At 34.5% G+C, this 17588-nt stretch overlaps 1 protein-coding gene across 1 annotated transcript in view; it reads right to left on the reverse strand.

The window, feature by feature from the left end:
- SEMA3E (semaphorin 3E) overlaps nt 1-17588 on the reverse strand; it is a 127777-nt gene that overhangs the window by 19689 nt on the left and 90500 nt on the right. Inside the window, exons 7-12 of the mRNA XM_088523518.1 lie at nt 12452-12545; nt 5779-5898; nt 4594-4736; nt 3395-3509; nt 2987-3056; nt 1964-2108 (exon numbers count right to left, since the gene is read on the reverse strand). Coding sequence (XP_088379644.1) covers nt 1964-2108; nt 2987-3056; nt 3395-3509; nt 4594-4736; nt 5779-5898; nt 12452-12545 — 687 coding nt within the window. The remainder of the gene's footprint in view (nt 1-1963; nt 2109-2986; nt 3057-3394; nt 3510-4593; nt 4737-5778; nt 5899-12451; nt 12546-17588) is intronic.

Here is a 17588-nt window from a genome sequence, read left to right on the forward strand (position 1 = left end):
TTCACTCAAATATTACTTATCTGTTTTTCTATCCTGACTCAATACCCATGACAGACTTTGATCCACATCAGACAAGGGAAGAAAAAGCATTTGGTATTGACATCAGCATTATTATAGTGATAATTAACTAGTCAATGTGGTTAAATCATATTTAGAGTGTTTAAATACAAGACAAGCTCTTTTATGAAGCATCCTCTTCTGCATTTAGACTTGTGCCTTTAACCTCAAGAGAAGCAGAGGAAAATCGTAATTTAAAGTGAAAGAGGATGTGTATTTAAAATCATGCTACAGGGAGAAAAGCCATATTGTCATGATAAGTTAATAGGGCTTTCACCTCTCATTTCTGTGATTCAGTGATAAATGAATTGCATACAATGTTTAATTATGCATATGAGTGTTTTTATTATAAAGGAGAATATTGATTCAGTTAGCAAGCAAAAAATAACATCAATAGTAAAGCTCCAGCAACAGTTTATTCCACTGCTAAGATCAAGAGAACAAACTCCCAGCCTACAGAGGATAAAGAGGTGAAGTGTGAAAGTTGTATGCGGATTTTAGAGCTATGAGAAGTGTCTCAACGCCTCAAAGTCAAGAATCTGAAAAGGTGTGGGGAGAAGAAGAAATCTCCAATCTGATCCTTCCCTGGGTTATCCTGGCATTGCCTACTGTGATTCCTTTGCCTTCGGCAGGATTCCTCCTGACTTGGAGCAGGATGTGAAAGGTGAGGGAGACCCTGGCTGTGCCTGACCTGCGAGACAGGTCTCTGTGATGCTCAAGTACCACTGATAGGCAGTGGCATGCGGGACTGCTCTCCTCACACCCCGACCTGGTGAAAATCCCTGCCTAAGATATTTCTGTGATAAAACCTTCAGAAACACCTGAAAAGAGGGGGAAATAGAAACAAAGCTTGAGATGAGGATTATGTGTGATACCTGTGAAAAATCAACATAGACATTAGAAATTCCTCACAGAAATTCAGTACTTCTGTAAGTAATGTCAGTGATTTGCTCCAGAAACTTTATTCAACAACTGAAGCACATAAATACCAAAAAGAACAACCCTCCTGCTGACAGCTCCTGTATAACTTCAGAGTATCCTGTAGTAGATGCCAGCTGAATTGTATATTCAAAATATGTCTTGTTTCTTTTCTTCATTTACTTCTTTCCACTCAGGAAAGAGAAATGTTTATAAAGAAACATATGTGAAAATTATGGAAAGCCTGAGCATTTTCACTCAGGAATCTGATCTGGGGGTCATAAAATCTAACTCACTGATCTCTCTGAGCAAAGCAACATATTTAAGCATGCTGGATCATTACTTCTAGAACGAACCAAGCTTGATAAAAGGTTCTCCAATGGTGGAGGATTTGCCTCAGAAAATGATTCTTCTGGTTAGTTGCATTTGTTAAGATCTGCATCTAATTTCTATTCCTTGCACTGATCTAAGTTATTGAAATGTGATGTTTTCAAAAAGGAGGTGAAAAAAAGGAATCAGAACCAAGTAATTTAACAACACAAAATTATCCTTCCCCTCCTCCTCGCTTTAACATTTTCTCACTCTATCAATCACAAACTTCTATGGTTTCGCAGACAATAGAAAGAATTGCCTTGTGTAAGTATCTTCCTCTGTATCTGATAAAACTTCTAGAGATGCCTCTCCTTTGCTTATTGCCTAAGATCCTAACTTTGGCATCATAGGAACTTATCACAGAACTTCCGTAGGATTTTGAAAAACTCTATGTACTTGACTCCTGTGATTTCCTTTGTGAAAAATCTATTGTTATAGTGACTGATAGAACTTTCTGCCATTTCACACAATTCCACAAATACTAGAATATACTTGTATTTACGTATATATATCCTAAACTGTGAAATCAATAAGACTTGTACATTAGTACTAGGCTATTTTTTTCTTTCCAAATTCACTTACATTAACAAAACAGTAGAGAATAGATTGTACTTACTGAACCAGGTCTAGGATAAGGTACTTTTCCTTCATATAGAGCCCAGTGGTATTCTGGTCCTTCTTTATGAGCATATGGTCCATTGAAAGCTGCTCGAACACTTGCCATATGGTAGACACATATAGCATATCCTCTAAATATATTGCTGTAAAGTAAAATTCAAATACATTATTAAAACTGTATATCACACATTTATTACATGTAATAATGGTGTTACTATGTAATTAAGCCTATTTCAATGGTGCGATGGGAAAAAAAAATCTTCATGTTTCCTGTATGCTTTTCTCATAACCACTGTGTCTGATGTTCTTTAATGCAGTATTTAACATATTTATAACATTTCTTTGAGACATCTTGGTACTGTTATACCACAATTTGGGGTTGGTAAACAGACATACTAGCTCTAAATTACTTGTTTACAGACAGACAAAAACAGGCAACAAGACTCAGGTCTTTTTGTCTTTGACTAGTGATCTGAACAGTTGAGTATTTTCCTTCTCTTAACTTTTTCCTATTATTTGCCTCTTGGAAAGGATATTGACAGAAATGAACAAGAATCTTTCTATAATATTGGACAGGAATATTGGAGAGACCATAAAGATCACTGTATAGATCAACCTTTATGAAAGCATCTTTGTTCCAAGTTCCAAGAATAATTTTTTTTTCTTTTTTTTTTTATGTAGCCATTAATGATACCAACAAAACAATCATCTCTGAGGAATCCAGAACTTTAACTAGGTATGATCTAATTAATTCATATTGTTTGCATAGTGAAGCAGTAAGAAATGCTAGGTACCTGCATCCCTAGTAGACCAGATCTGCCATACTTCCAAAAATGTGAATCGGGAGACCAAAATGTTGGCAATAACACAGCTGCTCCCCTCAACCAGTAGCAGCCTAAGTTAACCATTAGATCACTACAAAACAGTGCAGCATGCTAACACATATGGTGCAGCTACTATCTCCTCACTAGGTTGTTCAAACTTTCCCCTACTGCTGTTATAATTTATTCTAGTTGTTTACCTTGTAGTGTTGAAGAGTCCAAATATCACTGGGTTTTTGTTATCCCGAGTTTGTAGTAAAAACACATCCTCTGTAAAATGTAAATGCAGTGTTATTGATAGCAAAGTGCTTTTCTCAGTCCCAAAAGAGACAGTTTGTTGTTTGTTAAAGGCGTGGTCTTTCTTGACTCATATATGTTACTTGATTTCATGCAGGTATTAAAATCTTTAAAAAAAATCTTAAAAAAAGAGTAAGTAAAGGCATAACTGATCATAGTCAACTCTGTACGTATAAAGATTCATATATCCTGGAATCAAAACACTGTCAACTATTTTTTCTTAATGAAAACAAGTACAGTATTTAAGGGTAAGATGAATTATCATAATATCATATGATTTTTTTTGTTCTATTTCAGACTAGGATATTTACCTAATTCATCAAAATGTGTATCAATTCCATTTCTCCCTGGCACAGAGCAGACTAGCCTGGTTTTGAGGAAAGTGCTCCATTTATTCACCAGCATCCGTTGTCCTCCCATATCATTCTGTGCAGAAAGAAGCAAATGCTGTAATTTGATGAGTAAGTCCAGAAGCACAAAAAGCTCTGCTGAATTACCCACTCATATATTGCAATGGCAAAGCATACATTTTCAAAACACATGTGAATTACTGATACTGTTTCTCTGCAGTCAGTTGCCACCAAGATTACAATGATCATGTCCAGCTGTTCATAAAGAGCCATATCATATCAATGAGTAGTTTGAACTGTTATAACCCTTTTATATTTTTCTTTACTGGGCTTACATTGCACATCAGCAAAGCTTAGCTTTGCTTTAGAAACTCAATGCTTCACTGGTGTCTTGAATCTGTCTATACAGTAGGTACAGCTGTGACTGAAGGAAATGCAAGTATCTACATGGTGCTCTAACAATGTCTCAGAAACTCAAAACAATTTGTCCTTTGTTGTGCCTGACTGTTGAGACTATAAAGAAGGGGAGAAGGATTAGTACTACTTAGTAGAAGGGCTCTGTAACCTTCAGGTAGCACCGTCCAAAGCATACAAACCTTTATACTCAGGTAGATTGTATAACTGAACTATAAAACTGTTTTAAGTTCACAAGACTCTTCTCAAAACATTACTGAAATTAACTGATGTACTCAACTTTACATCAATATCTTACAAAACCAGAAAAATAGAAATAGATTAGCAGCTCCTGAATTCTCAAGTCTGGAACAACTCAGCTGAAAATGTAAAAGCTGGAAAAAACATTTATTAGTAGTCTTATTATACTCTGTATTTTTGGTATTAGTTAAATTTTATTTATAGCATACAGAGAGGAAGTTAGCTTTAGTTAGCTAGGGTCTAGATGATAATGCATGCAGAGTTTTGGACTTGTGGAGGATAAAGGTCTTAGGATTTTGATTAACCCATGTTTAGAGATAAAAAATTCAGGTGGATATATTTCAGAAAAGAGGGAACTGTTAAAATAATATATTCTGAGTTTTAACAGAACATAGACTACATGCGTTAACTGATGCTATATTTGCCTGGAGGGTAAGGTAAAGGACTGAAAAAGTAACTTTTTTTTTTTTTCCCTTTCAACTAGCGAATAAAGAAAAGAGCCTTACCGCACACACACGTCCTACTCTGGTATAGATGGCATGGGTGCTCGTCTCTGCCTCCAATGCTTTTTCAGTGAAGAAGAAATATACTTTGTTATCATCATGGTCCTCATTGTCAGGAATCATGTAAGAGCCAACAAACTTTGGTTCTTTAAAAGAAAATAAAGATGGGTAGAGGACTAAGTTAATTAAAACATTATTTACTTCGATCTTTAAAATCAATTAGTAGCAAGAAGGAAAACAAAATGAAAGAATGAAATATTTGCTAGTCAGAGAACTATTGGGGAACAGGGTGATTGAAACAGGAAAAAAATCATGTGTGTAAATACCTATGTAACATGTGGAAAATATTAGTATTAAACTATTCTTGTAGTTCCAACTCACAATCAATATTTCTTTTTTTATGTGAACAAAAAATAATCTCTTTCCAGTCCTGTTCTCTGGGGTTTATGTATTTTAATTTGGGTTAGAATAAAATCTGGCAGTGTATTCACTAACACTGATATACCGATCAGACACAGGAATGCCAACCTCAACTTTAGCCAAACAGCCTGTTAGATAAAGAAAAAGGTCTGATAGTTCAGCCAATAGATGGTGTACTGTCTCATAGTCAGAAGACTGTTTGTGTGCTTCTGTTGTGAAATAAAAACCTTCTGAAATTTTCCTTGTTTTAACTTTTCACTGCTAAATTGAAACTGCAAAGTTTGAACTGTAGTCTGTGCTGTCTGCCTTTTAATGTAAAACCAGGCAGAACAATGAACAATTCCGTCCACAGGACTGGGATGGAGCTTTTACTAGTTTGTTAAATGAGAATGGCATTCATTTCATTGGCAAGAGTTGTTAAGAAGCAGTGAATAACACAAGCATTTTCTAAATTATTCTTCTGTATGAAAATAGTCTTATTGTTAATATATTGCTAGAGAACCTTTGCTTGATCATTTTGTGAAGGAGTTTTCATAGTGTATTTAATAGTATTCTCTTGTTGCAAATTCAAAATTTAAAGTATGGAAGAAACTAAATGTCTGAGCCAAGTTTTGCTGAAATTAAAAAAAAAAAGATGATTTAATCAAATTCATCTACAGTTGGGTATGTATGCATGGATAACATATTGTTAATTTCTGTTTAACAGAAGTTTTCTAGTCATATAAAACACCTCTGGTCCCATGTTCTTCCTTCTTCTACTTCCTGTACCTTTCAGCAGACGTTCATTATCCGGTTCAGTTCGGATATGTGACATACGATTCATAGTATGAAACAGAGCAGCATCTCTTCCCCAGTAGTCGCTGTAGAGTCCAGTAAAAAGTTCACCACCTATGGTCATGCATTAAAAAAAAACCACCATTACCTATGATGGGAAAATACAAGGCTCATTAGCCTTTGATGAAATTAGTGTGAGAAGGTGAGTACATTCTTTAAAGAACAGGCAGACATTGCTCCAATCTATAGTACAACACATTTACTTTTGGAAGAGGATGAGGTTTTAAAAGTTCATTAATGGGTGCGATCCTGCGCCATGTGCTCTAGGTGTCCCCTGCTTGAGCAGGGGGCTGGACTAGATGATCCCTAGAAGTTCCTGCCAACCTCAACCATTATTTCCAAAACTGACTCAATGACTTAGGGATAGATTTGCACACACAAAGGGTAACATCTAACTGCAACATCTGGCTCCTAAATGGCCTAGGTGACTAGTCCTAGCAACACTTACCATTTACAAGCACCTAAGCATTTACGAGCATAAAGATCTCACTTTGCTTCTGGCTTGGCTTCTGAGCAAATTACAAACAGCAATTTTCCCCTGTAGTTATAAATGGGTGCATTAACTGACCAAGCATTAGGAATAATATATTTTATATATATGCAGGATTAAATCAAAAATGTTAGGCCTAATAATAAAAGTAGACAGTTGCGGTCACTAGGTGGCAGCCTTATGTTATAAAATAACACAGCAGGCTTAAACTGCATATAAAGAAGGAAATTAAGTATTTCCAGTTTTTGGATAATCTGAGGGAAGGTTTCAGTGACACAGTTTCCTATCTCCTAATCAAAATAAACGCGACTGATCAATTCAAATAACATTGGTTGTCATTTATTAAGGATTAGAGCAAAAGTAAAAATTTTGCTCACTGGTCCCCCTCAAAGGGTGAATCTTAGTTCTGCTAAGAGACATATGTGAATTTAAGGACACTGGAAGTCTAAATAATAATTCTGAAAAGTTTAGAGGAGTTTGGCTGCTGGGGTTGGTTCACAGACCTCTTGATACAGAGCTGAGCATGGTTTTCTCTTAGGTTACACCTCACGAAGAATGGATATTGCCTTATAAAATATATGGTTGTGACTTACTGTAAAATATTGGCAAGTGAAATTAAAAGTAAATATAAATATAAAAGTAAATTATTACATCAGTAGGAGTTAACCAAAACTAACAGAGTGGTTTTTTTTCTTTTTTAAATAACTGAGAGGTGCTTAAACAGCAAAACTTGCCAATGTCTGAATAATGTTCCAGACAATGTTTGCAACTAAAACTAATGACTGACATCAGTCATAAAACTCCCTTTAAAATTTTCCATTGCATAAATATATCAGACTGTTTTTTGTTTTATTGCAGATTACGGTGCAATAAAACCAAAACATAATGCTTCTATCTTTTCAACAGGATAATGAAACATGAAAAGACATCAGTAACGATTCTTCACATAAGGCTATGGGTTGAGATGGACATGTAGGAGTCCTGACATTCAGAAGTTCTGACATGGTGCTTATTCATTCTGATTAACTCATGTAAAAAGTGTAACTACGTATGTGACTAACTTGCTGGTGCAGCACCAATGTTGATGCACTCCACCATCAGAGTAGCTGATTGCTAATTTTATCTACGACATCCTGGCAGCAGCTCTAAACATCTCAATATTGGCTCAGTATTGTTCCATGAAATATATTGTACAGATACAAAAATCTGATTTTTATCCTGGAATGCGACTAAACACAGGACAAGTAACAAATGTGAACAGAGAGGCAAAGTACTCAGGAAAGTAATGAGATAATCCTAATCATGGCTGGTAAAGATCTCAACACAAAAAACATTCAACATAATTCTGAAAACTTTTACACTTTTGTCTTTAAGAGGATCTTTGCTTTTCCTCTTCAATAGGCTAATAATCATGTCTTTTTAATCTGTATTTAAAATTTTAAACCCTGGTAGGTTCTTCAATATGTAGAAGTTATTTAAGGTTGTGTTTTGAAACATCTTGGCTAGATTTCTATTTTTTTTTCCCCATCTATTGAAAAGATCTAGCTACTATACGAACACCTTACCCCTATCTTGGTCATAGGGTTTTATACTGAGGGTCAATCACGGTAATAAACTAATATTTTCTAGCAAAATTTTATTGTAAATGGGGCAATTTCACAGACCTTTTACCAGTTCTTACCTCTTTCAGTAAAAGATCAACTTCAGGAGGGTTAGTATAAACATATATTTGAGAATTACTTGCTAAAATCTAATTGATATCACATCTTGATTTCTTCAGCTAAAAAAAAATATTCCAATACCCTAATGCTATGCTTTTAATTCAAGTGATAACAGGAGACTTTTTAGGTATTCATTTGGCTACTATTAATTTTCAGAAAGCAAGTACACCAAAATTTAATTTGGAACACTTAAGAGATCTTTTATCTAATTTTTGGAGGGAAAATGAAATAAATCAAACACAGTGTTTTTTCCTGTAAAATCAACAGGAATTCCTAGATGATGAGTGTTAAACAGGTTGAAGCACAAAATCTTACAAAATAGTAATAATTTTTCAAACATTATATAGAACTCTATTTTCTGTATTTTAATTGTTTAATGAAGCATCTAGCTATTGTAGTCATACACTGTAAGCATATATGCTATTCATGGTGGGTGAGTTCATGGTGTTTCTTCAATCATAGTATAAATGATTATTGTGAAGAGTTTAAGAGAAGTCTATCAAATTAGTACATAGGGTACATATTACCTCATATAAAACATTCAGGGAAGTATTTCACACACCTACCTCTATTCCTACCTACCTTTTTAATACATTTAAATGCTTTTTATATGCAAAGTTAAATAGAATATATAAAATAGTTTAATTTTGTTCTAGTCTCTTTTCACTACATACAAGTTTACTTTGTAAAAACATAAACATATTTTCAGCATCATATATGGTAGATAAAGTATCATTTGTATTATTCTCACTTTAAAATCCATGCATTATTGAGGTTCCTATTACTAATTAAGAAGGCATGCTTTGCATGGACTTTTGCATGGTTTTGCATGCTTTTTTGCATGCTTTTTGCATGCTTTGCATGGAGCTTTTTTGGACGCTCAGGTTGTTTTTAAATGTTATGCTCCCTGTCTAGTGTCATTAACTGTGACTGAATAAAGCGAAGAAACAGACAAGATACTTGAATCAGACAAGATGCAAGATTCTCTTGATTGAAAAATATTCATATATAATAGAAATTTAACACTACTTTCTGATGAAAATATTACAGCTTTCAAAGCATAAAATAATTTATCAGTTTTCAAGAACTACTGTGGTCTAAGCTAATCAGTGTGCATTATCTGATATCAAAAGCAGCTTTGGCTATTGAAAGCAGATGGGAGAGTTCATTAGAAATGAAAACCAAGCAGTTTAAATTCAATTTATCTAAACACGTACATTTTATTCAACTGGTCTGCCATCCAACATCCGTTCTGTTTCCTGATACTGACAATAAATTACCAGAAGTTAATTGTACATAAACTGAAGAAGTCATCACAAGCTACTTTACCAGAGAGTCAGATAACCTGTAATAAAACTTACTAGAGCATGGATATTTAGTTTTAAAGCCAAGTCACAAACTATTGTTCTGTTGAAGTAGGCATTTTAACTCAAGTGTTGAAACACATGAAGAGATACAGCCCAAAAACTTCTCTTTCATCCTAAAGGAATCTATAGCTATATCTGCTTCTAATTAGGTATGATACAGATGATGTTTCAAGCTGGATAGCTTCTAAACTTGTATTGAAGGTATGTAAAGTTTCCTTGTTAGTCTAATCTTCACTCTCTATCATTTGCCAACCCGGTGTAGGCTGGCGGGTATGAACCTGCATTAGTTCTGGAACCAGATTTTGAATCATTCTGTTAGAGACGCAAAAGGCAAAGCTGGGATGTGAAAGCCTGCATTAACAGGTTTATGTAAAAACTGGAGGCCACCGGCAGACCTTGGAGCTGGCTTCAGGGACGTATTACCCCCATCTTAGGGGAAATGCTTCAGTCTCCTGTGGCTACAGATTCTTTTTTATTTTTTATTTTTATTTTTTAAGTGGAGCTCACAAAGAGGAAGGAGACCCCTATGTTTGGGGAGAGAATGTCTGGAGGACCAGCACTCTTGAGTACAGTGGCAGCTCTGATGAGGGGGACATGCTCACCATGGGCTGAAGCATAACCTCTGGCCGTATGAAGGAGCATCATTTTCCTTTAAAGCCCACTCAGCCTTAGAAGGCGCAACTTCATTTAAAAAAAAAAAAAAAGTCTTTAATACATGCCATATTTGCATCTAAGTTTTCCATCCTCTTCAAACTTGTATGTGCAAAGCTAAAAGAGCTACATACATTCTGTAGTCTGAAGCACAGCTTAAGGAATTAATTCTGTTTATCTGATAAATAGTCCATCTCCAGTTAGTAGAATACATCCAAATGCAATTTTCTTTTGCATATTCTTCAGTAGCATTTACTTCCAACAGAAATGAAAAGAAATACCATTAAGAAAGTTGATATTTTTAAATAGCATTCTGTGATCACTTGAATTTTCTCAGAAAGAGTTGTAACCAAAATATTTGAAAGATGATTTCACTGGAGAAGATATAATTGTATTCCTAGCAGAAAATACATTTTCAAGGAACTTGGCATCTTGAGAAACCACAATTTTTTCACAGAAAAATCATTGACTTGATTTGAAATCCTATTTGTGTCTAAATGATAAGCAACCTTTTAAAGAAAACTGAAGAAACTTTGGGTTGTTTTTACAATCGTATTAGTGATCTGATAAAAATATGGCAACCCTGCTAATCTTGCTGCATTACAAAACTGTTATCCTTCTAAGCTAGATCTTATAACCTTTTGTCAGTGGGTGCCCAAGAACCACCATATATGAGAGAAACAGCTTATATAATAAACATCTTTCAGGTGAAACTATAAGTATCCATAGGACCTCCTGCAATTCAGGCAAACTAATGAATAGGCCAGAAACAGGAATATTAATCATCAGTCTTGAAGCGTTCAGTGGGACAATCTGGCTTGCATTTAAGTGAATAAAATTCACATTGATCTCACAGTAGGAACATGATCGGGTTAATTTATTTGCTTAGTTATATCTATGTGAAGGTTGTGAAGGACTTCAACATTAGACCATGATGTTTTCAGGCCTACAGCAAAATCCATGGGATGAATCTTTGTTTTCATGTCGAGCTAAGACTGGAACCTGTTAAAAATCACTGAAACAATTTAGAAACAAGACTGGAGGAAAAGCATAATAATTCTTTACTTCATGGATTTTGGAAGGTTAGTCAAAGTGCATTTTTATTTCTAATTCTTTCATGTCTATTTAACCAAGAATTTGAGGCACAATGTTTGATAATGAGCAATATTTTGATGAACTGCTATAATTCGAGAATTTTGACATTATTAGTGGAGATTCTTCTTGTGTTTGGTGATATAAAGGAATGAATAAACTTTGCCTGTAAAAATATCTTTGTCACTCATGGCCAATAGTTCGCTATTGCTTTGCATGACCTATCTTTTTTTGTTCATAATTGGAGACTAGCAGTCAGGTTTTAAGATCCAATTTAAGATTTGAAGTCAAAAGTAAGTGTCAAGGAGTCTTGAATTCCTAAACCATTTATCCCTGAAAAATTGAAAATTTGTGATTGATCTTTGATCTTTGGTTTTGTTTTTTTCTTTTATTCCAGCTCTTTCTGTCAGTGACTATTCCTTTTGAATGCCCAGTTTTCACCTTGTTTGTGTTTCCTAAAAATGCAAAGCTAATGTGTTACTCCCTAAGTGCATCTAAATTTCACCCTTTATTTGCTATTCCAGGGTACTTTTAGCCAATGTACTATAATATCACCATGTCTGTATTTGCTTTATCTCACAAAACTTATTCAGGAACACAGTAGGGAGAAAAATCATATTTTTTGCTATACTACAACTTATTAGGTCCGAGTGCTTCTATGAGATACTTACCAGCAAAACACAGTGGAGTGCTATCTCTGCACAGTTTTCTGACACAGAAAAACTTAGACCAAACTTTATTATTATAGGTATCAAGCATAAGACCAGCCCTCCTAACTGAATAATCTATTTTGGGTGGCTTTATTAGAAGGAAGTTTTGAATCTTCTATTTTGAATTTTAAAAAGTTTTACTTTACATAAAAAACAAATGCCTCAGATATGAAAAATTAAATCCACAAACATTTTTATAGGGTGCCTGCTATTCAGATTAAGTCTCTGAAGATCAAAAATATTATTTTTGTGTTTCTCACAGGTGTAAAAGACTAAGCTGAACATACTGTTATGATTGGAAGGAAAGCAGGAAATTATTATTCCTTAAAAGTACACGACAACCAATTACCCTGTAGAATGGCACACATAATATACCATCTACTCACTTTTATGAGACATGGTTACTGAAGTTATCGCTGCTGGAATGTTAAATTAATGCGGGCAGCACCATTAGGATTAAGTCTGACAAGTGGAAGATTGCAACGGAAGGCTGACAATACCTCAGAGTGCTGAAGAAAGAGACTTTGGGATGACAGATTGACAGGATCATGAAGTTTGTGACATAAAGATCATTACCAATTAAGATGGAGGTGAAGGAAGAACTGGGGTCAAAAGGGCACCTGCCTCGTCCTCTCTCAAATTTGTGCGATTCCAGTTGAAACAGATGATCCTTTAAAAAAAAATCACAGAAAACAGCATAAACCCTACAGGCAAAGAAAGAAAAAAAGTCCTTAGAGATGCGTTTAACTTAGCTTAGCTTTGTTCTAGATAGACTTCATTAGGGAGAAAACAAAATTGCAATTGCTTACGGATATTGTTGTCATGAAAATTTCTACAAAGCACCTTTGTGTGTACATTGCCCCAAAAGAGTCATTAAAATATACACTAAAATTATTGTTTAGTTTCTATAACAATAAGGAGTAAAGATTTCTCTGTCTTTTCTCCAAATTGTCTAAACATTAGATAGATATCTAACCATGGAGAGTATTTTCCCTTTTAAACATTATTTTGAGTAGTTATTTAATATATCATACTGTCATATTCTGTTGGTGTCTGTGAGACTTTTATGTATCTTCTCCATGCAAGTATGTTTTAGGAATTAATCCACAATTACATTTTTTTTACCAGGAAATTAGTGTCTTATTATTTTTTGTACTTATATGATAACAAATAAATAAAAAATAATATAAAAAAAATCATGGAGGAAAGAAAAGAGGAATAAAGCCAAACAGATAGAAAGCTAACCTATGAACACAGCATAAAAGTATGCCACCCATCAAACCTGTGACTAATACACATTATGATATTTTGACAGTTCATGTTCCACGTCACAGTTTTACTCCAACGGCTAATGAAACACAGATTATGTCAACATATCAGAGAAATTCAACCTAGCTACTCAAGTAAACTAATCTTAGACTCAGGTTGTTAATATGCTAAAGGCAAATGCCTTGTCAGGCATAATATTTTATCTGACAAGACTCCAAGTCATCTAGCATTTTAAGGCAGTTTTAGCGTTAATATTCACAGAAACGTGGTTTTGTGTCTGCTCTCTGTAATGCCATAATGTCCCTCTCCTTTCAGATCACTTACCTCATGTCTACCCATCACACCAAAAAACTTACAAATCCTGCCCCTTCCAAAGAAAGTGCAGTTGCTCCCAGACCAATAGTAATACTTCCTTCTCTCCTATAGTTTTGCCTGTGCTAGTTATGAACTGCTAAGACAAATATGAAATACAGACTAGGAACAAACAAGAGATATTGTCCATTGCATGAGATGGAAAACTGTCCGGAGAAACAATAATAAAAAAGCCCCTCCACTCCAAAACTTCAACATTGTTCAGTCCTTATTCCCCAGATCTGCCAAGCTGATGTGCCTGTTGTCTATTCTCTATTCCCATCTGCCTAAATAATACATGCCATTTCATTGCAACTTTTCTGCTCGAAAAGTGAGGATCATGTTAGTTGGAGAGTTTCCATAAAATTGGGATGTACAGCTTCAGGAAAATGAAACATCTCCTTCATATAAAATTTTTAAAAAATGTTATATATATACAGATACATATATAAAGGAAACATTCATAACAGTATTAAAACCCTTGATGCATGAAGGCACTCAGAATCTCACCTTTCCAGAAGATCTCTGTTTGTCAAATCCAGGCCTGTTACCCTGTATGGTGGCTAATGTTAAAGCCTTTCTGGGAAGAGACCAGTATTGCAAGCATATTGTTTTCTGCAGTAACCACACATCAGTACACAACACATCAGTACACATCAGTAATAACTATTCCCACTATGCTGTTGGTCAACAAAAGAAGAAATATCTCCCTGAGTGTGGAAATCTCAACACCATTTCATATTTTTTAAACATTGCATACGAGTTCTGTTTCCAGATCAAATACTGTAATATTTTGGGTCAATGGTAGAAAAAGAACAGTAAGAAGAACTCAGAATGGGAAAGGAAAAAGCATTTGAAAGAATACAAATAGCCTGGGGAGTCATTATTGTTATAGAATGTGATTTAATGAAGTATTTCTAAAAAGAACCTGACTGCCTGATGCTCTTTCTTCAATAAATAGGCATTAAAATAAAAGTGATTTATGAAAAAGCTTCTCTTCTAAGGTATTGAGTAAGCTATTTATATATCAGTTCAATAAATAAAAAACTTTTTTTTGAAGTAAAGATTTAGAACTCAGTGGAGAGTGGTTACAAATCTAACAGTTTAATCTAATCTAGTCCTAATGCCGTCTGATCACTTTTTCCCAAAATGAAAGAAAAATGGACTTGTCAATGAAAGGAAAACGCAAAGAAAGGCGGACCTCCACAAAAACTGATTATAGAAAAGCATTCTTGATCAAATATGCAAGATGAAGTTCAGAAGCAATTTTTGAATCAAAGCTTGAAGAGGCTTTATCACTCCTACTTTGTGGATCATGTTTTCTCCTATATAAAGAGCTGAATATTTTGTACTAAATGGTAATAGATCCCACCTATATAGCATAAACCACATTTCCTCTTCAGATCTTCCCTACATGAAACTCCACTAGGAGTATTCATCAGTAAAACTTGACCCACTATGACAATTTTCCTGAAGATATGGATTTTGTGTCACTTTAAATCAAGGCATAGTATCAAGATGAAAAAGGGAAAAAACAATGGAATTCACCAAGATGTTGAGATGAGTTTGCAAGTTCAAAGCTCAAACTCACAAAATAACAGAAGATTTTTCTGCTAAAGGTGCTACCTGAAGCCACATAGTTCTCCATGCAGTTCCACAAAGGGAAGTACAGGGCATATCCATGATATAGATGGAAGTTGTGGAACTACTGGGTATGTTTTCTCTGGTATCAGCCATGCCTGATTTGTTATGGAAACTATACTACCAAGGGAAGTTGATCAATTTTTTCCAAGTATATGTGCACTGCCTTTTTTAGCTGCAAATACCCAGACAAATATGTAGTATCCTTAAAGTACTGACAATACTGCAAATGCTGATTCCCTGCTATAGACCCACTCCTTTCAGAAGCACATGAGTGCATATGCCATAGGAGCAATCAGAAATAACAAACCTTATTATAGGCACGAAATCTGCACACAGCACAACTTTACTAAAACTGGGTTTTTACTGTTATCATCCCTAACCAATTAACTCCTCTACTATTACAGAAAAACTTTTTTTTCTGAGAATCATAACGAAATCAATAGTAGAGATAAACCCATCTCCTTTGCGGTGCAAATATATTTATAGTTAACTATATAACATAAAATTAAAATATTAGTTATTATATATAGTATCCTTCCATTATCTACATTTTAACAGCAGGAATTTCTCAGTAAGAACTGATTCTTAAATATATAAACCACTACTAACAGGGAAGGTAGACAAAATTGGATTTAGTGAAACTTGGAGAAGTTTTGAAGTGGATCTCACCAATTTTGACACAAAGCAGGATGTATATCCCACAAATGCTTGCAGATGCATGAAACTGTCTGAAAAGTCACTACAAAATGTAAGCAATGACTCCTTCCAAGAGAGTTTTTCCACCTTCACCTTTTAAGACAACATACCAAATATTCCATGGTTGCAGTAAGTTATTTCTAGTGCTGGGACAAGTAACTGAAGATCAGGTGTTAGATGTGTCAGCTTCCACAGGATGCCAATTTAAACGAAATAAGCGTTACACATTAATAATCTGCTTTGAAGGCTAATACTATAATTCTAACCCTTCTTGCTGTTTGTGACACTGGAATCCTTTGAGAAATGTCAGAAGTAAACTGACAGTTTCCTCGCAGATTATACAACACAGCAATTCAACATTGCCATTTATTTTACTGCCACTTTTCAGTGGTTAGGGTGAAAGTCACGCAAAGAGACAGATGGGGGACTGGGAGTGGAATTGCTAATTTATACTTGCAGTTCGGAAAAAAATGGCACTCTGGGTTTGATTTATGATGCCTATGGCTCAGGAAACCCAATACACTTTCAACTATTATTAAAATAATCATGTAGTTTAAGAAGAAAAAGAATATATGTCCAAGGGCAGCAGCTGTTTTACCATTAATTCAATGTGAATTGATAATTTTAGACAATGAAGAAGAATGTAGGTTATAAATAGTAATGAAGAAGAAGGTCAATCAGAGCCATTAAAATTTAAAGACTGCATTTAACTTTTGTTGCAGAAAATTGTTTTTTCTCATTCCAAGGGCTGCTTCACTATGGTTAAGAAAGCATTTGTGCATGTGATTAATTTAAAACATATGCTTACTTTCACTCCTATTCAGCAAAGCACCTATGCCTATTCTCAACTATTTCTATGTCTTCTCACTAAAACAGAGACTTAAAACTATAGGGCCTTTGATTGTTTTTTTTCCTCTGAAATTGTTTTTAAGACAAAAAAAAGATTTTTTTTCATTTTTATTTTTTAATATTTTCCAGGTAAATAAAAAAGTAAAAGATCATACTGGCATATTTAAAGGAAATTTTAAACACTTCAAAATCTTTATTACGTAGTTAATAATGTATAAATAGTCTTGAACAGTATGGCTAAGGAGCTATACTCATAGCACTCCAGCAAGACTGTGTCTTTTCTCCCTTTTTTTTTTCTTTTTTTTTTTTTTCTTTTTCAGAATTTCAGGTAATTTATATTCAGGTCTAGTAACTCACAGCATTATATCTAGACAGATTTTTGCAAATACAGTTCTTGAAATACTCTTAACACTATATATTATATAGGTATACTATTCACTATTCTTCACATACTTCACTGTGAAAAATTCACTCAGAAGATATGTTTTCATAATTATACAGACACTAAGAGCTGTTTCTGTGTTTTGCATATTACAGATTACCCATTTTTAAAGAGCACTATGATGAACCTTAAGAATGTTAACCTACAAATCCTATTCAGTGTAAGCCAGGGATGCATCACTGGTAAGGAATTATGAGTAATTTTTTGAAAGTGTGAAAAAGACTATGTGATGCTAGGATGCTAGTGTGATATTATCCATCTTTTTTTTTTCTTTTTTTTCTGTTCAAATAATTCCTAAAGCAAGAAAGAAGAAATCATCAATAGCCAAAGTTGACTGTGTTTAATCATGCTGCCTGGTTTGAGGAAGAAGAAAGACTTCTGGGCAGAGATAGATGACTGATCCTGAGAGCGAAGAACATTGGAATGAACCAGCTGGCCTCCGAAGATGGAGTTGGATTGGTC

The sequence above is a fragment of the Tinamus guttatus genome, unplaced genomic scaffold (assembly GCF_059628265.1).
Source record: "Tinamus guttatus ecotype Peru unplaced genomic scaffold, ASM5962826v1 Tinamus_guttatus_pri_ptg000193l, whole genome shotgun sequence".
Taxonomy (NCBI): domain Eukaryota; kingdom Metazoa; phylum Chordata; class Aves; order Tinamiformes; family Tinamidae; genus Tinamus; species Tinamus guttatus.